General features: G+C 39.5%; 1 protein-coding gene across 2 annotated transcripts in view; it reads left to right on the forward strand.

Annotated features, from left to right (window-relative positions):
- Positions 1-4,952: 4,952 nt before the first annotated feature.
- Positions 4,953-25,020, forward strand: part of LOC133875937 (uncharacterized) — a 68,511-nt gene continuing 48,443 nt past the window's right edge. The window contains exons 1-5 of one of the 2 annotated variants that reach the window (XM_062314217.1): positions 4,953-5,128; positions 5,239-5,334; positions 8,005-8,088; positions 15,839-15,913; positions 16,035-16,115. In XM_062314217.1, coding sequence (XP_062170201.1) covers positions 5,003-5,128; positions 5,239-5,334; positions 8,005-8,088; positions 15,839-15,913; positions 16,035-16,115 — 462 coding nt within the window. In that variant the 5' untranslated portion in view covers positions 4,953-5,002. The remainder of the gene's footprint in view (positions 5,129-5,238; positions 5,335-8,004; positions 8,089-15,838; positions 15,914-16,034; positions 16,116-25,020) is intronic. The other variant, XM_062314216.1, reaches the window with a different exon arrangement.

Genomic DNA, 25,020 nt, shown 5'->3' on the forward strand with positions numbered 1-25,020 from the left:
GTTGTATCTACTATCACAGGCTTAATATCAATAGAATCTAATTCAGAGTCAGAAGCATGTGAAGTAGAAGTACTCATATCATCAACAATTAAAGCAGGCTTATTAGAAATATCTGAATGAATACAAAGCATGCTTTTCAAATTATCACTTGAGAATTTTTTCAACAGATCTTCATATTCTTTTAATTTATTCTCAAGTGTATCAATAATGTCAAATAGCATGGTATTCTCAAATCTCAAAGAGTCAATCAAAACATGTGATTCAGATAACTGAACAACCAAATACTCTTTTTCTTGCTTCACCTTTTTGAGCTCTTTTGAAGAAACAATTTTATCCATTTTAGCAAAGACTTTAGAGAGCTCAATATCATAATTTTTTCTTTTTAAAAATTATTGGACTTCTAATTTATCAAGTGTGTGCAATAGTGTGCAACAAAATATCAAAATGCGAAATTAAAGGAGACAGATATTTTGTTGACGAAGTGGAAACTCAGTTAAGAGAAAAACCACTTCGGGGCAGCCAAACCCAGGATATCCACTATTCAGAAGACAAAGCTAGTTACAAAGCAGTAGCACTCACATACCCCTGATGTAGTGGTCGTACCTTGAACTCTAACGTGTAACCCAACACGAACGCCTCCCAACCAAGTCTCCTACTTGAAGGGGTCTTCAATGGAATCCTTTACCGTAGGGCCAACCCCTAAGATAGACTTCAGATCAGCGTAGCAACAGCACACATAGCAATGGCTTTAGAGAGACTAACTCAGCACAATACCCTTACAATATAAGTCTCTAAGCACTAAGGAATTCAATACCGAATTCTTGCTGTTCCCAAGCCTAGGGACCTTTATTTATAGGCTACAGGTTCAACTGAGTGTATGGCTTGATAAAACCTAGGCGTCGTCCGGACAGTAGTCATAGGACGTCCGGATGGACAACTGTGCGATCGGCTTTCCAAAATTTCGCTGAAATTCCTTCCTGATTTGAGCCGCGTCTGAACGGTGTTGCCCTGTCATCCGGACGGTCGCACTTCAGCTGCACGCAATTTCCATATTGAGGCTTCATGCGTCCGGACCAAGGGAATGGTCGTCCAGACGGTTGATTTGATGCACGCAATTTCCATATAAATAGCGCACGCGTCCGGACCATGAAGATTGACGTCCGGATGTCTGGATTTTGAATGCGCGACTTGCCTTATGAATGACCGCGTCCGGACGGGAATCCACATCGTTGGGACGGTTGCAGCGATCTTCCCATATCTGTGTTTTGGAAGGAAATCCCATAGCTGGTCGAACACTGAGTGTCGTCTGGACGTGCTGCTGAAACGTTTGGACGGATGCAAGCTGGAGCAGTTCGAAGCTTCTCGACATAGAGGAAGGTCCGGACGGAAATTTTTCGTCATTCGAACGGATGATGCTTTGAACAGTTAGGCGTCCGGACGGTATATCATGTCGTCCGAACGACTGTAGGGGATCCGATTTTTCTGACTTGTAGACTGTGCAGAATCTTCTAGAAGCACTCAGAATAGCGGAACCCTGTTTAAAAGCATCATTACAAAGAAGTGATTTTGTCCAACAGAATGAAGCCAATTACAAACTAACAAAGATAACCAAAACCATGGATTGTATTATCATAGTTGTAGTCTGTACATTTGAGTAGTTTGTAATCAAGTACAATAAGTAACTTCACGATATAATAGCTAGAAGATAATTCGCCAAACTCAAATTCACTTTATTCTTGATTGAATTAACCAAACGACCACAAAACCAATATATTACATCACATGATCAAGCAAGTTTCCATTGTTTATATAAAAGATGACAGCATTGCCTCATCCGAAGTTCCATAAAGATCAACAAACATTAATTCCATCTTGTAGGTAGGATGGCCTTTCTTTGTGCTTGGTGACTTGGGACATTTGAAGACTGGGGTGAGCTTTGAAAAATTGAATCGCCTCTTAGAGTTCGTCACAAATAAGTTCCAGTCCGTAACCACTGAATTGCCATTTGATAAGTCCCAATCCAACTCCTTGAAAGTAACAAATTTTAGAATAAAATATCCCCCCTAAAGGAATTTCAAAATAGGGAACATTATAAAACCACAAACCATCTCACATGGTATAAATATAATGTCCCACAAGGATACTCAAGTAAGTCACTCAATGAAGTGCTATTAAGGTCGCACATGAACTCCAAAAATTCAAACCACAAACAAAACCCTATGCCAAAATGCTTCCACATCCCAGCTTTGCAACTATAATTAATTTTTTTTTTTTTTAAAAAAAAAATCACATTATCAACTTATACAGCCTCATTCTTTCTAAAGCTGGTTGGCAAGCAATCCTAAAAATTCCAACACATTTTTCACTTCTCCCAAAAAAAAACAAATAAAAAACATTCTAACTTTTTTATACTTTTTACATCACGTCAATAATTTTTTATTACTATTCAAATAAAAAAACCAACTACAAAACAAAACATTTTCTCTTTTCTATAAAAGATTCTCAAATTTTATATCACATCAATCACTTCTTACTACTATTCAAATAAATATTCCATTATACAATTACTTACCAAACAACTTCTATATATGGTTGGTTAGATTGATAATATAGATATCCACTTAATTGACATATATACACTTGCACACACAAGCACACAAGTAGGCAAACAGACAAAAAATGTCAAATCAAGATAAAAAAGAGTTTTGAGCAAAGAATGAACATTTCAATGAACCTTCCTGCAGGGAAAAATATATAATCAAATGCAATTAAATACAATTCTCTACGTACAACCCATGACAAATTCAGTGGGTAAAAATAACATTAAATACCTTGAACTAGTTGCACGACTAAAAATGATAACATTAGCACCTAATCGCATAGTACTAGTCTTGAATCCATTACCATCTGGAAACACAAACATGCTGTTTAGTTCCAAAAGTTGAAAAACATACAAAGATCTTGGAGGTGAATGCAAGTAAACAAGATTTAAGAAAAGAAAAAAACATTAATCAACAAAAGCAAACATATGAAAAACAAGGATTCACAGCATCTTTACTCTATTTGCTTATAGAGCAGTAGGGGGTTTGAGAAATTAAGTGAACAAGCATATATGCTAGGATCTGTTCAGGGGCACTATTGATGTAAAAGTCATGTTACTTTCCTCTGTTGGGAAGTCATTTTATGGAAAGGATGGGCTTCAGAGGTTGAAAAGATTTAGAGGATTCTTTAGGGAAACAAATGGAAAAGAGAGTGCATACATAGCATTAGGCATTGAGGAAGAAGAATCGTGCACAAAAAAGCAATGGGTGGTATGTCAACTAATATAAACCATCTGAGATTCTAAATTTATATATGGGCACCCTATTCCCTCATATCTTTTTTATTTGTCTGGAGATGCTGGATGAGATTCAATGGTGCTTGGTTTATCAAAGAAATACAAATTTTAATCTTGAGTGCTTCAGGAGGTAGAACAACCAACTACAAATCACATTTTCTCGAAACCTCTTTTTTCTCTAATATCTAGGTACCACTTCTATAGATCACGATCTCATGAAGCAAAGCCTAAATCTCCAGCAAAAATATTTTTCTTCTTGTTTAAGAAGAAAATTAAACTAAAATATTAAAAATAATATAAAATGCAAAGAAAAAATAAACAGTTTAAAATCTTCATTTTTGGGTCGTCAAATTGTCTTCTTTTAGAATCTTATCAGTAGTGACCAACCATATAATGAAACCTTTAAAGAAACTAGAAACTTCCAAATCATGGATGGAAACAAGAAGACTTCAATAGGAGTAGACATCAAAGCCCTAACCAACCAAGTGCATACTTTATTTCAACCTCCCAAGAATGAGTTAATTTAGAGTCATCAATTAACCCAACCTTACAGGTATATAACAGGTTTGCCAACCCTCACTTCTAACTGAAATGCCCATCCAACAATCAACTTATATTTTCCAAAATCAAAACCCAAAATGAATCAAATGACCTACTGTACCAAAACAAATCTGTTTTTTGCCTTTTGTTTTTTTTTTTTTTTTTTTTTTTTTTTTTTTTTTTTTTTTTTTTTTTTCCTCAAACCAAATCAGAACCTAGCAAAAATTTCAAACAATATGATTTAAAAATTTCACTAATTTCAAAGAGAGAAAGAGAGTTACTGGCGGTGGAGACGGCACCAGTAGAGAAGAGAACGCCGGTGGAGAGAAACAAAACGGAGGCGAGATCTGAAACATGGAGAAACACTAAATCAAAACTTCACCTACCGCAATATACCCATAAAAATGCTAGAGAGAGAGAGAGAGAGAGAGTTGGAGAGTACTTGTTTTTATTTCGCCGGAGACAGATTCGGTCACCAAAGTTGCTGGAGACACGAACACGTCGACAAGAGAGAGGGGTTCGGTCTGCCGTTTGTTCCACAGAGAGAGAGAGAGAGAGAATGAGTGAGAGAGAGCAACGTGACAGGGGGAAATTGGGGGGAAATAACCAATAAAATGCCCTATAGAGAAAGAGAGATTTTGAAACTTGGGTGGAGGAAGAAGGCCTCGGAAAGTCAGAGGTCGCTGGACAGAGACAGCCGCCAAAGTCGCTTGAGAACGAACATGCCGAGAAGAGAGAGAGAGAGAGAGGACCGTGAGATGCCGAAAAGGGAGTGGTTCGACTGACCGTTTGTTCTAGAGAGAGAAAGAAAGTGAGAGAGAGAGAGAGAGCACCGTGCAAGGGGGGAAAATTGGGGGGAAATGACCAATTTTCCCCCCGCATTTATCTCGTTCAGCATTTTTAAAATTTTTCTTTTTTATTTTTTCATTAAAAAAAGAAATACTTGCCATACCAGCAGAGTTGTAGAAAAGTTGTGAGGGAGTAGTAAACAAATCATTTCTCTAATATTTAACCCTAAAATAAATTGGAACCAAAATTGTGGCACGTGATAATAACATATGATATAGTTGTTGACTCGTACTCGATCAGCGTATCGACTTCTCCTCACCTCAGTCGTCGCAGACGATGGCCGGGACTTGCACGTACTCGTGCGACACTGCTACGCAGACCCTCCAATGGATCAACGCCATCGTCGACTTCCTCAGACCCTATGCCTTCTTGATGAACGCTCACGTCGTCAATTTCTTCACGGTACCAAATTTTCCTTTTGTCATTTTCGCGCCAACCAGAGGGGGGAGTCATTGCCTATTTCCTGTCTAACTCTATCAGAATAATTACAACGATAATGATTATGTTTTCAGGATAAACTATGGGAAGCTGTCGATAAGGAATGGATGGACTGCCTGCGGAAGGAACCTGTTGAAAATCTTCTCCTCATTCCTTCTGGAGTGGTCCAGGTTTGCCTTATCAACCGCAATTTCACTTTTTATTTTAATTGGATTTTAATTATGTAGCTTTCATAGAAATTAAACCATTGCCCATGGCGAAGCTAAGATTTTTATCCAGGCCTAGGGGACGGGATATAATTCTAAGATAAAATGTAAAATAATGTTTTTTTTCCCTAATAATTGGCTGATGACTAAATCTTTTAATTTCTTACACAAAGCATGTTTTTTTTAATAGCGTTATCCATGTCCAAAAAAATATAATATTACTCCATCAATACATACAAAAATGCATCTAGTCAACATCAAAGTATTGAAGCACAAAAAGAAGGGAAAAAGGAAAAATAACATTAATTATGATAATTGTACTTGATGCTCCTTTAAATAAAAATTCTTCGATTATCATATCTGTTTTGAACCTGTGAACAATTTCCTTCTCAACATAGATAACCAAATAATCTATAACAAAGTAATTCTCCATTTTATTTCAAAGTATTTTTGAAACCAATTTCATAGTTGAAAAAGCTCGCGTAGTGTTTACCGGTGAAATCAACAGAGTCAGCTTATGCGAATTAATATATCAACCAGATAATAAATTTTGGACTTTCCTATTTGTACCAATGCTTGAAATAAGTCAGAAATTGTGGACAAGTTTTGTAGATTTGGATAATGTGGTACATCCTGCTCATAGTAATTGAAATGCTAATTCAACTTTTTCTTTTCTTTTAAAATCTTGAGAATAAAATTTTTCTACAAGATTGCAGACATGCCAATTTTGAGTGATTTATAAGCATCTCTAGAATCCAAAAAAGAACCAAGTATAAAAAAAATTATTTTCTGCTCACTAAATGTGCTATTCACTCTTATAATTTGGAGTTTATAGTAGCAGTAAATATGTTCACTTGGTAATGATACTTTAGTGTTACCTATTCTTGTTGGTGATGAGACTGATTGCCACCAACATTAGAACAAATATTCATATAAAGTGTTTTCAACTTTATGGCATTCACAAAATTTTCTCGAATTCTCAAATAATGCATTCCAACCTCATTGTTTCAAATTTTGGTAAATTATTTTGTACTCAAGATTAATAGTATTCAAAATGTCTTGAGATGTATGTTGCAAAAAATTGCAAACAATGTTATTGATGTTATTTCATCATAAAACAAGGAAGTATTCTTGTGTTGCGTGGTTCCTTAATCAGTAATCTTTTTAAGAACTGAACAAGTTGGACCAAGTATTCTTATCAAACGATGAACTAATTGAAAACGGGGCCCCACTAGGTATCTCTAGCTTTTTGTAATTCCTATTCTATTAAGCCTTATGTTGGTTTCAAGTTTATCAACAACTACCAAGTAGGCAATTTTAATTGCTTGAACAACATTGTAATTCATCATTAGGTTTATAGGAAGTGCCAATGATATTAACAATGAAAGTCAACTTTGAGAAAAATTGACGAATAAGAATAACAGGTGTGTTTGGTAAACCTTTTTGTAGTGGTTTTTATTTTTTATTTTTTTTATTTAAATTTTTTTTTATTGAATAGTAATAAGAAGTGATTGATGTAGTATAAAGTGTAAAGTAGTTTTAAATTTTTTGTAAGGAAAACTGAAAAAGGTTGTTTAAAAGTAATTGATGCGATATAAAAAGTGATTGATTTGATCTAAAAAGTGATTGATGTGATATAAAAATTGGAATGTTTTGAAGTTGACGTTTTCAAAGAAAAAATGAGGGGGTTTGCCAAACAAAGCCAACTTCCCTTGATGCATAATGACTCTCAATGCTACATAATATGCACATGTCTCAAATGTTAATCATCGAATAGCATCTATCAAGGCCTTAAGTCAAAACTAATTAGGGTGTATTTGCGATTGCGATTTCATAGACAAAAAGCGTGATTTTAAACCAAATCCCAGAAAATGAATTGTTTGGGAATTGTGTTTTTAAAAAATTGTGATTTGAAAACGCAGTATTTTAAAAGCTAACTTGCGATTTTAAAGACCAAACCACAATTGTACTAAACACTTAACTGCGTTTTTAAACATAATACAATTAGCTCACAATAGATTTTAACTCTTAACATCATTAGCTCACAATCTTTGAAGTTCCGAGTACTACGTTTCCTTCAAATACACCACATTAAGAACAAAGGAGCCACTCTCTAGACTTCTATATTGCAGCGGCTTCCAAACTAACCTCTCCAGCTAGCCAACAACTTCACCACCCTTTGGGGCATGACCCACTATAACACAAAAAGATGGAAAATCGAAACCCACAAACCTCTAGCCACTTCATAGTAGAACAAAAGATGATCTATGGTCTCTCTGCTATTCTTACACATGTAGCACCAATCCATTACTATGATGTGTGTCTTTCTTAGATTATCTAAAGTTAAAACCTTCCCTAACGCGGCTGTCCACTCAAAGAACGCCACTCTCTAAAGAGCCTTATTGCTCCAATTGCTCTTCTAAGGAAATGCGGAGCTAGCAGGGAGATAAGTGTATTGATTGCCATTGATTCCAATTATTAACTCTATATGAGACTAATCTTGTTGCATGCATTTTTAACTGACTTTAATTACAAGAATTAATGCATTTCATGGTCTTGACAATTGGTTTTTCAATCAATAACCTATGTTAGTATGATAGTTTCATGCATTCTCTTAATTGTCTTTGATTGTAGGATCACTGGCCTGCTTCACTGAAGGACTTTGTGCTAACTTTGAGGTCTCTTGTTTTTCCAAGAGAGCAGGCAGACTTAAAAAGAGTATGGTGTTTTTAACCTGATGTTGACATATAAGATTTTGTAAAATTGTATATCCACTGTTCTATCTATTGCATTGATTGCAGATTTATAATATAGCTGATTGAGGAATGATAGTCATTCATAGTCATTGTTGTGCTTTGTATGAGAAAGGATCAAGAACTTATCAGAACATAGGTGTAACTAGATGCAAAAGATGAAATAATCACTACAAATCTATTGAAAAAAAGAATGTTGGTTCTGGATAGTCAAAGGTCCATAGACCAATGTGACATACCGACATGTATGAATGATTTTGTAAATGGGACTGATCATATTTTTGGTCCTTATTGCCAACTGTCTTTTGGCATCTCCTCCCCTATAAACAAGAGGTTGAGGGTGAGGTCATGGGCTCAACTCCTTGTGGGTGTCTGAGTTGTATTTACCTGTAAAAAATGGTTTTTTATTATTTTTAATTTTGTTATGTGGATGTACTGATATTTTATTGAGTACAAAGAATCTTGTGTGCAAATCTAAGCTAAGCGATAGCTACTATAAAATGCTATACAAGGGAGTGGGTGGACATGAATAAGCCTCCTTGCACTTATTAATGATATGCATTACTTATATATAAAAAACAAGGGTTCCATGATCATTTGTGTATTTATGTACATTGTACAGTACACTCCTTATAAGGAGGTGGGTTCTATGAAAATGGTATTGGCCAGCATCTATAATGCTGTGGTAGGAGAAGTATGGTGTTTCCATTTCACAAATTGAAACTTTTGGCCATACAGAGAGAGAGAGAAGGAAAAGAGGGAGGGGGGGGGGGGGGGGGGGGGGGCTGTTTTTGGTCATTTACGAGAGTACTCTTTACATTGAAGGTAGAGATAGCCTTCTTTAACTCACCCACACGGTCAATGGCTGTTCTCAGAACTTTGTAATTAAACTAGCCTAGTGAATTTTATCAATGGGTTATTTGGGTTATCTCTATTGAATCGAAGTCCTTTGAGTTACGATCGGGAGTAGGGAACGGTGGTTTTCGTCTTGCCGAATGGAGCAGAGGACTCTTTCGGTCGGTGGCAGTGGGCTTCCAGATTGTGGTGTGGATGTTGAACATGATGGAGGAGTTGATGAATGGACTGCCGTCGAAGGAGTTTTGTAGGTAGGTCTTGTCGAGTGGGAAACATCAGAATCACTATGGGCATTTTATGGAGATTACAGAGTACGACAAGGGAGAGAGATGTAGCTATGTACTCATACCGGAAGGACGAGACAACTGTGGATGGGGGTGCTGCATTTTGCAGTTGAGGAGGTTGGTGAAACATTTTGAACAGACAGGAATCATAGGCTAGCATTGTAGACCTATTCAGAGGCAGCTGTGGGTAGAGGACTGTGGGACATTTGTGGAAGTGGTTGGGCAGAGGGTAGAAACAGAAAGCGAGACCTTGAGAAAGGGTAGCGTGGGGAAGATAGTCGTCCAGCCTGTTAGCATATCGAACGCGATTGGAAAGAAGGAGAAATTTGTGCCCAGAGATCATACTATCCAAATGTGGGATCTGAAATGTTGCAGTTTGCTGAAGGAGCATTCAATGAGCAGTTGTTGCAGAAACTTTTATTCTCACTCAGGAAGGATGTGGACAGGTGTATGGAGCATCTTAGGCTGGGCCGGTTTGCACGTGATATGGAATCGGTAGAGGGGCTTAAAAAGTGTGGGCCAATTGGGTCTAAAGGCAAAGGCCTGTGTGGGGATGCTATTTTAATCCCACAATCCGAGTTGCAACAGGATGCATTGGCCCATTGTCAGAAGCCAGGATGCTCTGGCCTAGTCTATCAACGTCGCAACCCAAAACTAAAGGCACACTAGCGAGTGAAGCAGGGGCTGGACGACATCGAGGCGGGAATGAGCAGGAGCATGGAGAAGGCTGCGATTCAACCTCTAGTTGGGTCAGAGACCATTGATCAGGTGTTTGAGGGTACGATACCCGACGAGGGAGGAGCACAAACAGTTTCGTTGTAAGTTAGTAGCTTGTTGGAGGCTTTGGTGGTTGGAAGGTTTGGGTCGGAGTCAGAATGTTCCGCAGTAGCTTTTGGTCAGTCTAGGTTTTGCTTAGACAATGCTGATGAGTCCAACGGTAAGATTGGGCTTTGCTCAGATGCCGAAGAGCGACAATCCCACGAGTTGTCAGAAGTTGGTGGAGGATTGCCGCAAGAACCACTGCTCTCCAGGTGTTTGACGACGATTGCTGTGATGGGAACATTTGGGTCTGGTTCAAAGGTTGTCGATGAGAGGATTGCAGAAGGAATTTTTATTGATGGTGGAGGAGTCCCGCAAGTCCTTATGGTCAATAGTGCTTTGATGGAGGTCAAGGTGGGAGGCGTCAAAGGTTGTGATTTTTGGACATGCAAGAGTATCTGCCTGAAGACCTTCTCTTATAGTATGAAGAAGATGGAATAAGGGAGGAGTTGGAGGGGAGAACTGTTAATCACACCCCTGGCAGTGGATGTGGGAGATGGGCATCCACCTAGGGTGTCACCTAGGTGGGTCGTTGAAAGAGTCAATTGTTTTTATCACATAGTAGGGTTATCGTGTGAAGGTTATGACGATAAAATGATGGCATTATTTGAGGAGATTGTAGCTACCCGAGATCAAACAATGGCAGAAGATACGACTTCTATTTCATCTACACAGGGGCAAAAAGTCAATAGGAATTAAATAGGTTGCCTTGGTCCCTTAAATATGAGAAGAAGGGGGAACAATCTCTTAGAGGCCGAGATAGGGGGAGGGGCTCATTTCGTGTTTTATGAAGCCTAAAATCATAATGTAAAACTTCATAGGGCTAAATGAGCTTAATAAAAGATTGAGGATTAGAGGGCTTCTAAGAGATTGGAAGGTGGGCGTTGTATGTTTGTTAGAGACGAAGATGGCAGTTATCTCAAGGGAGGTGGTGTGGAGTCTATGGGTCTGCCATTATGTGGATTGGTGCGTCGGGTGGGATTTTGTTAATGTGAGATAAATGGGTGGTGGAGAAGATTGAGGAGTATGTGGAAAGATATACGATTGTTTGTTCTCTGCACAATACTACATAGATAGTCAACAATTCCATCACCCTTCGCGGCATAACCCACTCTACCCCAAATAAAATAAGAATGTAACTACATAGATAGCAAGCAACTTCGCAATGAATTAATAGATGTTTAGATGATTTCCCACTCTTTTCACACATACAACATCACTCAATCACCACGAATTCCTCTTTTGCAGATTGTCATGCGTCAAAATTTTTCCTAATGTTGTGTCCATACAAAGAATGCCACTCTCGCCGGAGCCTTTACACGCCAGATACTCTTCCAAGGAAATGAAGGGCCATCTTGTCTATTTAACACTTCATAAAAAGACTACTTCAAATTGACCCCTTTTGGAGAGGCTCCAAACTAACCTATCATCCTCTCCATGTTGAACAGGAATAGAATATAGCCGTGCGAAGAAAGAGAGTACCATCTCTACCTCCCAATCCTGGACTGGTCGCGTAAAGATGACATTCCATTGGGTAACTCCATCTTGAACAACCAAATTATCTGCCACCTTCGCATCTTTATGTTTAGCAATACTAAACAAAATTGGATAACATAGCTTCAAGGATCTATTCCCACACCACAAGTCATGCCAGAAACTTACATGCGACCCAACCCCCACCTCAAATCAAACAAAGTTGTGAAATTCATCCCACCGCCTTCTAATATGTTTCTCTACACACCCACTCCAAATGTAGCCAAAACCTCTTTAGAACACCAACCACCCCTTAGACTCTCAAATTTGGCTTCAATCACCAATCTCCAAAATGCCTCTCTCTCCCTAGCATACCTTGACAACCATTTCCCCAAAAGAGCTCGATTAAACTGAATGAAGTTTTGAACTCCCAATCCACCTGATTTTATTGGAGTAAAGATCCTGTTCCAATTCACTAAATGGCATTTCGCCTCATCTTCAATGCCACCCCATAAAAGATTCCTTTGAAGTTTATCGAGTCGATTAGCCACGCCCACTGGAATAGGGAACAACGACAAATAATACGTAAGTATGTTGGAAAGAGTACTTTTAAGCAGAGTCAGCCGACCACCCTTTGACAAATACATTCTCTTCCATCTAGCCAACTATCGTTCCATTTCTCAGTAACTCCATTCCAAATAGAAGTGGCCTTATAAGAAGCACCCAACGGCAAACCCAAGTATGTCATAGGCAAAGAAGCGACTCGACATCCAAGGAGTTGAGCCAAATCTTTGACATCTTCCACCTCACCTATAGGAACAATTTTTGATTTTCCTAAGTTGATCCTCAACCCTGAAGCTGCCTCAAAGCATAAGAAGATACATCGCAGATGTCAAATTTGTTTTGACTGCGCAACACAAAAAATCAGCTTGTCATTGGCAAACAATAAATGGTTCACAACTAAAGCATCATTATCCTTAGACACCACTGAAAACCCTGTCAAGAGACCCTGATCCCTTGCCGCAATCAACATCCTTCTCAATGCCTCCATAACCACTGCAAACAATAAAGGTGAAAGTGGATTCCCTTGTCGCAAACCATGAGAACTATTAAAAAAGCTAGATAGGGTTCCATTCACAAGAATAGAAAATCTGACTGTAGAAATACAAGATTCTATCCAAGCCCTCCATTTCTCCCCAAAACCACAACACTGAAGCAAATAGAGCAAAAATTTCCAATGGACATGATCATATGCCTTCTCTAGATCCAGCTTGCACAGCACCCTAGATTCCCCCGATCGAAATTGACTATCCAAACATTCGTTAGCAATAAGCATTGAATCCACAATTTGTCGACCTCCAATGAAAGCATTCTGTGCGTTGGAGAATCTTGCCCAATACTAACTTAAAACTTTTTGCAAGAACCTTGGAAATAATCTTATACACCCCCCCACCCCAACCACCAAACTAATAGGGTGAAAAACCTTCACATCCACAACATGTCTTCTTTGGAATCAGAGAGACAAAAGTGGCATTAAGACTCTTCTAAAACTGTCCTTTATTATGGAATACCACAAACATAGCCATAAGATCATTTTTCAGTATTTCCCAACACTTCTGAAAGAAAGCCATTGTGAAGCTGTCCGGACCTGGCGCCTTATATCCATTCAAGTCCCTTACCACATCCCACACGTCCTTCTACTCAAACTCTCTTTCTAACATAGTACTCTCATCCGCATCAATGGATAGGAAAGATAGACCATCCACCCTTGGCCTCCTAGAACACTGCTCAAAATACAGTTTATTGTAATAATGTACTATGTGCTCCTTTATCTCAATAGGATTCTTGGACATAGCACCATTTATATTCAAAGAGTCCACATGATTGAATTTGCGATGTGAATTGGCCACCCTGTGAAAATATTGTGTTTTTCCCCCCTCCTTCAACCACAAAGCTCGTGATTTCTATCTTCAGTTCATTTCCTAAAAAAAGAGAGTTTTCTCCAACTCCCTCGACATATCTCTCTTCCTTACCCTTTCCTCCTCCACTAAGCAACGACACTCTGCAATTATATCCAGCTCTTGAATACCCTCCAATAATTCATTCTTTTTCTTCCCTACATCACCGAACACGTCCTCATTCCATTTCTTCAAATCCACCTTCAAAGCTCTTAACTTATTAGCCAAAACATAACTTGGTAATCCATAAAACTCATAGGACATCCACTGAGTTTTAACTTGATAAATAAAACCATCAGAATTTCAACCACATGTTTTCAAATTTAAAATACCTGCTCCCTCCTCTAGGTACCCCACAATCAAACAACAAAGGAAACTGATCTGACAAAAGTCTTGGTAATCTCCTTTGTGTCACTTTTGGAAAATGTTCTTCCCACTCCGTAATGTGATTCTGTCTATGGGTGAAAGAAGGGTGGGCAGAAAGTCAGGGTGGCTGTTAGCATTTCTCTACTTTAGTGAGGAGATTTTTTGGATTTTTAAATTTACGTGGTCTAACAATTCGATGTCTCTTATTTTGAGTATTGACAAATGCTTAGTCTTGGTTGATCAAGCTGATATGAAGCCATGTTCAACCTGTTCTTTGGATCCCTTCTGATCAGAGAATATGTTGCTCGATGATAGTCAGTTCATGCAAAAGTAAATCCTGGGGACTAAACCTTGCTTTTTCAGCTTTTCCAATCTTATATTCCGTAAGCAGTAAAGGCTTTTGTAGTAGATATCAAGTTGTGGTTTAGTTTCAAGGGATAACAACTTTTTGGACGTAGTTAATTGGATATTAGGAATGTTATGTAAGAGATTAGTGAACAACATTTCTCCACTGCTAGGAGAAGGAAAACCCCAAAAATGTATGCATGTGCAAAGTACCCGCCCACCTAAGACTGTAGATGATAACAATAACAATACCTACTATGATTGTGTGGATGATAGGTTGATAGTTTGTGAAGTGGTAAAATAGTGCATTCCATTGTATGGGACTTGCTGTGAAAGTGAGTTTGGAAAGATGATGAAATATAAGTTAGTGACAGTATTCGGTAAAAACCGTAGTGGGCAGATGAGGTGTTCTGGAGTGCAGGACTTCTGTGAATAAGTTAGCAGGGGGCATAAAATATGTGGCGGCAAAAGGGTCTAGTAAAAAGCAATGATAAACTGCGAATCTCATTATATTTGGTTCACTTGTACAAGCTCCATCACCAATAATCTTCATAGCGAGGCAGATTTTGAAAGAGGAATTCCCAAGTCTAGGATAAGGAGTTAAAAATGCCAAATAATCTTAGTAGTGGTGGCCATGGGCATAGTATTTGATGGCAGTGCTAGAAACTAAAATGCAAGTGGTTTCTTGCTTTTCCAAGAAGTTTACGGGGGTTTTGAGTATTGATGGTTTTAGTTGGAGAGGCTGGCATTGTCAAAATTTGGAGTGGTCTATACTATAGCATGGCCATCGTTGCTCCTCTCTTTCTCTCCGCCTTCTATAACTATTTTGCATATGCTTTAACCATTGTACTAGAGGATGGCCCATGTTTAGCAGTTTCTTTTACTTAATATGAAGTTTCTTAAAATTAACTTAACTAGGTGGACTTCTTGCGATGTGGCTTTTGCTTTATGGAGTGCTCTCTTTACTCGCTTTGGTTTGTCTTGGGTTATGCCTAGCAGTGTTATCAAACTGTTTGTTTGTTGGTGGATGTCTGGAAGGTTGAAGAGTTTTGCGATTTGGAAGATGGTGCCGATTTGCCTGTTTTGGTGTTTATGGAAGGAAAGAAATAATAGGTGTTTCGAGGATTTGGAGAGGTCCTTGGAAGATATTTTAGCTTCGTTTTTTCATACTTTGTATCTTTGGACAGTGGCTTTTATGTCCCCATTGTCGCTTAGTTTTGTATTTTCTTGTTTGTTTTTCTCTTTCTAGTTAGGGGTTTCCTTTTGTATACTTCCGGTGTACTTAGGGGCGACTTACACTTTTAATAAGACTGATTATTACTTATAAAAAAAAAAACCAACTAAAGTGGGATCGGTTATACAAAGTTTCTTAAAATAAATTGAAAATCTATGAATTAGAAAGTATTCACTATGCCACAAAGTTTGGTTCCACAAATTATTAAATATTATTAATCTGTCTAACATTAACTATTATATAGTTGCTACTACCTATTAAAGAAGGTAGTAGCAACTATATTCTATGCTTGATGCTGAGACAGAGAGAAAAACCACAAATTGGAGTAAATTTATTGGAGAATAAGACACTCAACATAGATAAACTTTTGATTTCTTGCAGGTATTACCTGGCCTGCACATGATTTCAGTGAATAGCGTTCTTGCTCAGGGCATGAATATGAAGAAAAAACATGAAGTAGGTTACTGATTTATTCAGTTTCTTAATTGCATTTTTCATTCTTTGACATTTTTTCTCATTTTTAAACTTTGAATATGAGTCCTGGGTATATTATTAATGTAATTAATTTCATTAACAGGTAGAAGTTCTTTCTGCTGTTGTTAGTTCAGTTGCTGACAGTATAAGAGCTTATACCATAGTTGATGTTGGTGCTGGCCAGGTGTGGCCTCACTTTCTTCTGCTTCTATTTTCTGTGCTAGAAAAGCTAAATCTGAGACTACTTGTGATATCTACATATCTTCCTTGTCTATTTGATTGTTCTTTTACATTTTAGTCAACAAAAAACCCCCCAAAAAAATAATTATTTTTACTTGCTAGCCGTTGGACATATGTATATGCATGTTTGGTTCGTTAAATGAGTTTTTACACTATGGATGAGAAGAATACTGCAAACAATCCATGCACAAATCTGAATTATGGACTCTAGATATAATGATTGCCCATCTTATCGAGACCTTAAGGCAAGCTAACATATTTGCAATGGCATTGATGTTGATGGTGTTGGCTTATTAGAAAAAAAAGGAAAGATTTTTTTTTATTTTTATTTTTTATTTTTTATTTTTTATTTTATTGACAATGACGGTTATAATCATTGTATGAAGATGATTAATTGACTCTTTGCTATTTTTATTTTTATTTTTATTTATTTTTATTATTTTTTTATGAATGAATTCTTTGCTATTTTTACAAATATAACTCCACTCCACAATCACTTACGTGGTGTATATGGAAAGAAAGGAATTCATGTACTTTTGAGGATCATGAATCTTCTTTGATGAGTTTGAAGCTTTTGTTCTTAAAGTCTTTGTTTGATTGGATGGCAGCAACTAGATGCTTTGATTTTACACTTTTATTGAGTAAGTAGATCCTTTCAAATTAGAAGCTAGTTTCTTTTTTGGTCTCTTATATATGCTAGGGTTGCACACCTTTTTGTAGTTTCTTTGAAGTGAAGTCTTACTATCAGGTATTGTCTACTTTTGTACGGTCCACTTTTCCTTGGAAGATTATTTGGAAAGTTAAGGTTCCTTTGAGAGTGGCATCCTTTGTGTGGACGAAAACTCTAGGAAAAATCTTAACCTTGGATAACTTACGTAAGAGGAATATTATTGTGATGGAGTGGTGTTGTAAGTGTAAGACTTGTAGAGAGTCCATCGATTACTTATTCCTTCAGTGTGAGGTTGCAATAAAGATGTGGAGTGCGCTTCTTCTGCCTTTTGGTGTTGCATGGGTTATGCTTCGAAGGGTGCGCAAGTTGTTGGGAAGTTGGAAGGGACAACTGGGCAACCGTATAGCGTTGCGCTTATGAAGTATGGCTCCATTGTGTTGGATGTGGTGTTTCTGGTGGGTGCGGAATGTACGTAGCTTTGATGATTGTGAGAATGGTTTGCTCGATTTGAAGAAGTTGGTGCTACAAACTTTGTATACATGGAGATTGGCTTGGAATACTTTGTCTGTTTCTACTTTTTTTTTCGGAATTTTTAGCTTTATGTTATTTTCTATGGGTTAAGGGTTCTCTTGTTTACATCCTGTGTACTTGGGTTGCGCCCCTCTGCATTTTGAATGAATATACATTATTTATCAAAAAAAGAAAAGAAAAAAAAAAGAGCACAAATATAACAATAAAATTTGTAGACCAGAAATTTAAGGAATTAAAGAGATCCATGTTTGATAGCAGGAGAGTGGGTTTTTGAAACAAGAGATTTCTTCGGGATTCTTTTCCAATGATGGTTCAGGTATGAGTAATGAGGAGTCAAGGTTGTGAGTGAATGGGTCTTTGGAAGTGGGCATGCCCTTAGGAAGTTCTTTAGTACAAAGGGTAGTTTCTTAATCCGATGAGACAATTAAGGTAGGTGCTCCTCAGTTTCTACTATGGGTGCTTAACAGTTGAGAATGGGAAAAAGGCCATTTTTTTGATTGTTGTTTTGGGACCCTCTGGTTCCTTTGGAAATCAGGGTGGGGGAATGGAGCATTGAGGGTCAGAAGCTCAAGGTGGTGTGGGAAAACTATTTGAATAGAGATGAGATTGAAACTGGTATGTTTTCCTCCTGGGGGGATACAAATCATCCTTCTATGGCTATGGTGAGGAGTTTAAGGGAAGTGAGTCGTCGATAATCCATCCACTTTCTGTTGTTGAAGAAGAGGGGTTGCCTTAATTAAAGTCTTCAGATTGGGTGGTTCAGAGGGTGAGAAATTTTTGTCATGTAGTGGAGTTGTCGTGTGAGGGGTTTGAGGATCAAATGATGGCTCTCTTTACAACGATAGAAGCTAGAAATTACTTTGGGATGAATTGTTTGGTATTTTGAGTTGGTGGGAGGTGTCGTGGTGTATTGGGAGTGATTTTAATGTTCGTTATCTGTGTGAGAGATTAGGCGACTCTCGACAGTCTCCAGCTATGCTGCACTCTTCAGAATTCAATTTTTACCATGGTCTCATGGACATCCCTCTTGTAGGTGGGAATTTATGTGGTCTAATAATCAAGATTCTTAATATTTATAAAGATCTTTGCGGACTGGTGTTTCTTAGCCTCTTGTGGTGCCTCTGGTGGTATGTTGATTATGTGGGACAAAAGAATTGTAGAGAAGATTGATGTGTTCGTGGGTGAGTTTGTTCTTGCATGCTCTTTTAGAAGTGTTGAAGATGAATTTTCTTGGGCTTTTGCTGGGGTCTATGGTCCTAACTTGGATGCTCTTAGAAGTTCTCTTTGGGATGAGTTGGCTAGCCTCTCTCTTTGGTGGGTGCTGCCTTGGTGTATTGGGGGAGACTTTAACGTCATTCGTTTTCCTGCCGAAAGATCGAGTGATGTTCGCCTAAATACTGCCATGATGGAGTTTTCAGACTTTATTTTTGAGTAGGGTCTTATGGATCTCCCTCTTGCTGGAGGGTCGTTTACGTGGTCTAATAATCAGGAGAATCCCACTTGGTCTCGCCTTGATAGATTTTTTGTTTCTCCTAATTGGGAAATCAAGTTTCCAGGTTCTTTACAGAAAAGGCTTCCTAGATTGTGTTTTGATCATTTCCCGATTCTTCTTGATTGTCGAGGCATTCATTGGGGTCCCAGACCATTCAAGTTTGAGAATATGTGGTTGAAAGCCGACGGGTTTGTGGATAGGGTGCGACTTTGGTGGACGTCTTACCATTTCCAAGGTTCTCCTAGCTTCATCTTCTCTCAAAAGCTTAAGGCCTTAAAGAATGATCTTAAGAGATGGAACGAATAGGAGTTTGGCAATGTGGAGTTTCGCAAGAAAAGACTTTTGGAAGAATTGTATACACTTGATAGGTTGGAGGAACAACGTGGTTTAGCTCCTGAAGAAAAGTTCAAGAAAAGTGAGGTCATCAGAGAAATGGAGAACGCTACTCTGCAGGAGGAGATTAGTTAGAGACAAAAGTCTACGGTTCTTTGGCTTAAAGAGGGTGATAAATGCACTAATTTTTTTCATCGGATAGCTAATTTGAATAGGAGATCCAATGCCATAGAGTCTCTCTCAGTTAATGGCTCTATTTCTTCCGATCAGCAGGCTATTAGGGCTCATGTTGGTCATTTTTATGAGTCCCTCTTTACATAGCCTTATCCTTGGAGGCTTGGGTTAGACAACCTTGCTTTTGACTATTTGGATGTGGTTGAGGCTTCTTCCTTGGAATTTCCTTTTGAGGAAAAGGTGGTCTTAAAGGTGGTTAAGGGCATGAATTGTGATAAGGCTCCTGGTCGTGATGGGTTCTCTATAGCATTCTTTCAAGATTGTTGGGATGTAATCAAGAAAGATATCATGGGGGTTTTTTAGGACTTTTACACTCATAGCAAGTTTTTTAAAAGCATTAATGCCACCTTTCTTGCTCTAATTCCGAAGAAGTCTAGGGCTATGGATCTTAAAGATTTTCGGCCTATTAGTCTTGTTAGTTGGGTTTACAAGATCATTGCAAAAGTTCTTGCTAATAGACTTAGAGAGGTTATGAATAAGATAATCTCGAAGCCCCAAAATGCTTTTGTGAAAGGTAGGCAAATTCTTGATTCAGTTATTATTGCTAATGAGTGTTTGGATAGTCGTATTAAATCAGGTAAATCGGGGTTGATCTGCAGGTTGGATATTGAGAAGGCATACGATCCTGCCAAGTGGAACTTCTTACTGTATTTGTTGAGAAGATGTGGTTTTGGTGAGAGATGGTGTTTGTGGATAGCGCATTGTATTTCCTCGGTTTGATTCTCTGTTTTGGTGAATGGTACCCCTTCAGGTTTTTTTAGCAGCTCTCGTGGTTTAAGACAAGGTGATCCCCTGTCGCCTCTTTTGTTTGTCATTGTGATGGAGGCCCTAAGTAAGTTGTTCACTGTTGTTGTTCCTAGGAGTTTTCTATCAGGTTTCTCAGTGGGTTCTGGTAGCAATGTGATGCTTAATATTTCTCATTTATTGTTTGCGGATGACACTTTAGTCTTTTGCGGGGCTAATCTTGATCACCTTCGCTTTCTTCGAGTTTTTATTTTTATTTTTTATTTTGAAGCTGTTTCAGGTTTAAAGACTAATTTGGCCAAGTTAGTTTTGGTTCCAGTGGGTGATGTTGCTAATATGGATGATTTGGCTGGCATTTTGGGGTGCGGAGTTTCCTCTCTTCCTTTAAAGTATCTCGGCCTTCCGTTGGGGGCCCCTTTCAAGGCCAAGTCCATTTGGGATGATGTAGTGGGCAAAATTGAAAGATGGCTGGCTAGTTGGAAGATGATGTATTTGTCTAAGGGTGGTAGAGTCACCCTTATAAAGAGTACTCTATCTAATCTCCCCATGTATTTCCTCTCTCTCTTCCCCATTCCTTCCTGTGTTGCTAGCCGTATAGAGAAGCTTCATCGTGATTTTTTGTGGGGAGGTCTAGGTGAAGATTTCAAATATCATTTGGTTAGCTGGTCCACAGTTTGTTCCCCTATTTCAGAAGGTGGTTTGGGTATCCGGAATTTGAGGACCTTTAATAAGGCTGTATTAGAGAAGTGGTTGTGGCGTTATGAGCATGAGAGAGAGGCTTTGTGGAGATCAGTTGTGGATGCTAAGTAAGGTTCTACTTGGGCTGGTTGGTGTTCCTTAGACCACACTGGGTCTCACGGAGCAGGGCTTTGGAAGAACATCAGGAAGGGGTGGAGCTTATTTAGTAGCCATACCAAACTTGTTTTGGGAGATGGATCCAAGATCAGATTCTGGGATGATGTGTGGTGTGTGGTGTGGAGAGATGCCCCTTAAGGAAGCTTTCCCAGGTTTGTATGACATTGCTTGCGACAAGAACTCGCTCGTTGCAACCCATATGATTCTGGAGAACGGATCTTTTTAGTGGAATGTCAGGTTCATTCGAGCGGCCCACGATTGGGAGGTGGACGTCTTGGCTCCCTTCTTCACCTTATTGTATTCTATCAGATCTGATCGTGATGGGGAAGATAAGCTTTGGTGGTCTTCTTCACGCAAAGAGAAGTTTGATGTTAGATCTTTCTGTAAGATTCTTGCTTACAAGGAGATAGTTCATTTTCCCTAGAAAAGTATTTGGCGGACCAAGGTTCCTTTAAAAGTGGCCCTTTTTTTTTTTTTTTTTTTTTTTTTTTTTTTTTTTTCCGCTTGTGTGGCAGCTCTAGGGAAGATCCTTACTTTGGACAATCTCAAAAAGAGGCAAGTCATTGTGATTGATAGATGTTGCATGTGTAAAAAGAATGGGGAGTCTGTGGATCATCTACTCCTTCATTGTGAGGTCGCTTGCGTTTTTTGGAATGCCATTTTTAGTCGATTAAGTCTGTCTTGGGTTATGCCTCGTCGGGTGGTAGATATATTTGCTTGTTGGTGGACGGGTGGTCGCTCTCAGAGTGCGGTTGTGTGGAAGATGGTCCCTTGTTGCCTCTTATGGTGCTTGTGGAGGGAGTGCAACGATAGACAATTCGAGGACAAAGAAAGAACCATTGAGGAGCTCATTTATTTTTTCTTTCATTCTTAGTATTCTTGGACGGCTGCGTTCGTTGCTCCTATAGTGATTAGTTATTATGATTTTCTTGTATTGTTTTCTTTTTCTTCTTAGTTGTTATTCTTGTATACTCCCTGTGTACTTGATCGCTCTTTGCGCTTTTAATGAAATTTCCCTCACTCATAAAAAAAAAATCTCTAAACAACTCCTTTCTTCGTTATCCACGCCATCTTCTCCCCCTTTTCTAGCAATGGTGCATGAGGCGTTCTTTTAGGTTTCAGCATCGGTCCGTCGCTTTGTGGTTCGAGATGTAGTCTATGTCGCTGTCTGGGGTGGTTCTTGATGGCTTACGCCTCTGGTAGTGTAGGATAGTGCTCTAGGTTTGTCTTGACCGAGGTATGTGTTTTGTGTTAGTGATCGAGGTCTGGTCACTGGTTTTTTCGTAGATGGAGAGCTGTTCTGGCTAACTTAAATCGACATTGGATGAGCTAGGGAGATGCTTACTAAGGATTTCATTAAATCTCGCCATGACGGTCCGAAAGTTTCCATCGCCTGGAGAGATGGTAACAGATTCGAACGACACCTGGAGGTGGTGGTGTATGCGATGGGTGGCCGGAGGGGGCTTGTTTTGAATCCTGAGGCTCGAGAAGGTAGGGGTTGGAGACGATTCGCCGCAAAGCTTACTAAGTTGGTGGCCTTCTTCGATGCCACGATTAATATCACCGCAGTGGTGTTACTCTCGTCATCTAGAGTTTCTTCTTTGGCAGAGAAGTGTGGGCATAGACCGTTGTTTACGGAGTTGGTGCGGTGCTCGTCTGCTGTAGAGAAGGGACCGAAGGTGTGCCTTGGGGATCCGGTGGGTAAGGACTCCTCTGTCACGGAAGGGGCGATGGGTTAGAGCTTCTCTGGTTGAGGTGGCATTGCAGATGAGGGATTAGGGCTGCAATGTGGAAAGGGAAAGGACTCTACCGATATTGTTTGGGCTTGGAAGGGTATTATCGTGAATTTTAAAAAAGTAGTGGGTTGGGTTTTGATGATTTTTCTGGAAAGGATTGTGGAGCTTAGGCCATTCCAGAAGCCCATTCCCTCTAAGCCCGTTGGGCACCAGAAAGGCATTTGGCTGCATGCCTTTAAGTTTAAGACCAAGCCCAAGCCCATGGAAAAGCCTTTTTCTAAGATGGATTCTTGTTTGGGTTAAGAAGTGGTTCCTGGGCCCATACTCTGGTTGGAAAGGTATGGTTCACGGGCGTCTCCCTTCGTTGGTGTTTCAAAGGCGTCGTCAGAATAGGGGCATACTCCGATAATCATGCATGGTGTTTTCCGGTACGACGAGGTTGCTGATGGTATCATTTTGGATTCGCCGGAGATGTGGGTGTAAGTAGGTCTTGCTCCCAAAGCGATCGCTGAGTCAGTGCTCGCAGGTGGAGTTGCTTCGTGAGTCAATGCTCGCCGGTGGATTCTACGATTTCGTCGGCACCCAAGCCCAAGCCTTTGAAATTATACAATCGTAAGTCCAAGGACAGTAGATTCTCATAGATGGTTGATAGCGTCATCCGCCTGATGTGTCTTTGGTCTTTGACTTGAACCCGTGCCTCTCTCTGCCGTTTGTCAAGATCGCAGCCCAGACTTTGCTAGATGCTGCCCAAGCGAGTGTTGTTGGTAGGAATTCCCTTCCGGCAAGGGGTCTTCTTTGGCGGGGCTTTCTCAACCTAAGTTCCTCTGTTGTGGATTGTTGTTCGCCTGAGCTGGGTTTGGGTTGTTCCTAGATTATGCCGGCTGATCAGTCTCCTCCGGCAGATTGTGTAGTGATGGATAATGGGGAGGATGGTCTGGATTCGTCGTCGGCGCTGGTTGTGAGGGAGGATGGGGATGTTTCTTCTCCTCTAGGTATTTTTCCTCTTGTCACTCCCTTGGATTGGGCTCTTTTTTGTGTTAAGGATATTGGTCCGGTGGTGGGGCTTTCGTGTGAGGGGAATGAGGATCAGGCTGTGGCTCTCTTGACAACCATTTAAGAGGACTATTCTTGGGAGGTTAAGGGTACTTGTTCTAGACGTTGAAGGGAGCTTTTGAACTTAGAATGCTCCATTAACTATGAAGGCACGTTCTTAAGGCGTGGGAAAGGCGAGGCTTACGGTTTTTACCGTTGAACGCTTCGTGTGGGTCTCGGGTTTGAGGGTTTTTGGTGTTTTGTGGGTTTTTGTTGCTTTGTAGGTTTTTCTTTTTCCTCTCTAATTATGTGCTTTCCTTTGTATACTACTGGTGTAACAAGGGGCGCCTTACGCTTTTTACAAAAGTTTTCCATTACTTAGCAAAATAAAAATAAAAATGAGGATCTAAATCTTGGTCCAGAATTGATAGGTTTCTTCTCTCTCTCTCTCTCTCTCTCTCTCTCTCTCTCTCTCTCTCTCTCTCTCTCTCTCTCTCTATATATATATATATATATATATTGGGAAGAACAATTTCCTGATGTCTCTTGGATTGTGGTGTCTCGGGTAGTAGTCGATATTTTAAGTTTGAGAATATGTGGTTGAAGTAAAAGGGTTTTGTGGATTAGGTGAAAACATGGTGGGTGTCCTACAGTTTTCAGGGATCTCCTAGTTATTTGCTGGTGTGCAAGTCGAAAGCTTTGAAGGCGAGTTTGAAGAAATGGAATGAAGAGGTTTTTGATAATGTAGAGAAGCAAAAGAATGATCTTTTGGATGGAATCTGTGAGCTATATATTATTGCAGAGGGAAGACCATTAATTGAGGATGAAAGGTTGAGAAAGGAAGAAATTGCTAAGGAAGACCACCCCAACGACACAATATTATCCGCTCTTGGTTCCTCCGAATCAGACTTTCCAAGAGGTCACCCATCCTGGTACTACTATCGCAGAAGTACGCTTCATTACGGAGTTCTAATAGGTTCATAGCCATCACGGTTTTAAAACGCGTTGTGTCAAGAAGGGTGCGAATATACATATAAGTACATACCCATTCCTATACCCAGGCGATGTGGGATGTCACAATCACTCCCTTTTGGGACCCAATGTCCCCGCTGGCGACCCTCATGAGATCCCTCCATTCTTGGCGTCTCAACGAGTGCCCGCTGGTGACTCTTATGGGCTTGTGCACGCTCCCCCCATCTCAAGCTAGGCAATGATTCTGACA

This window comes from Alnus glutinosa, chromosome 8, assembly GCF_958979055.1.
Source record: "Alnus glutinosa chromosome 8, dhAlnGlut1.1, whole genome shotgun sequence".
Classification (NCBI taxonomy): domain Eukaryota; kingdom Viridiplantae; phylum Streptophyta; class Magnoliopsida; order Fagales; family Betulaceae; genus Alnus; species Alnus glutinosa.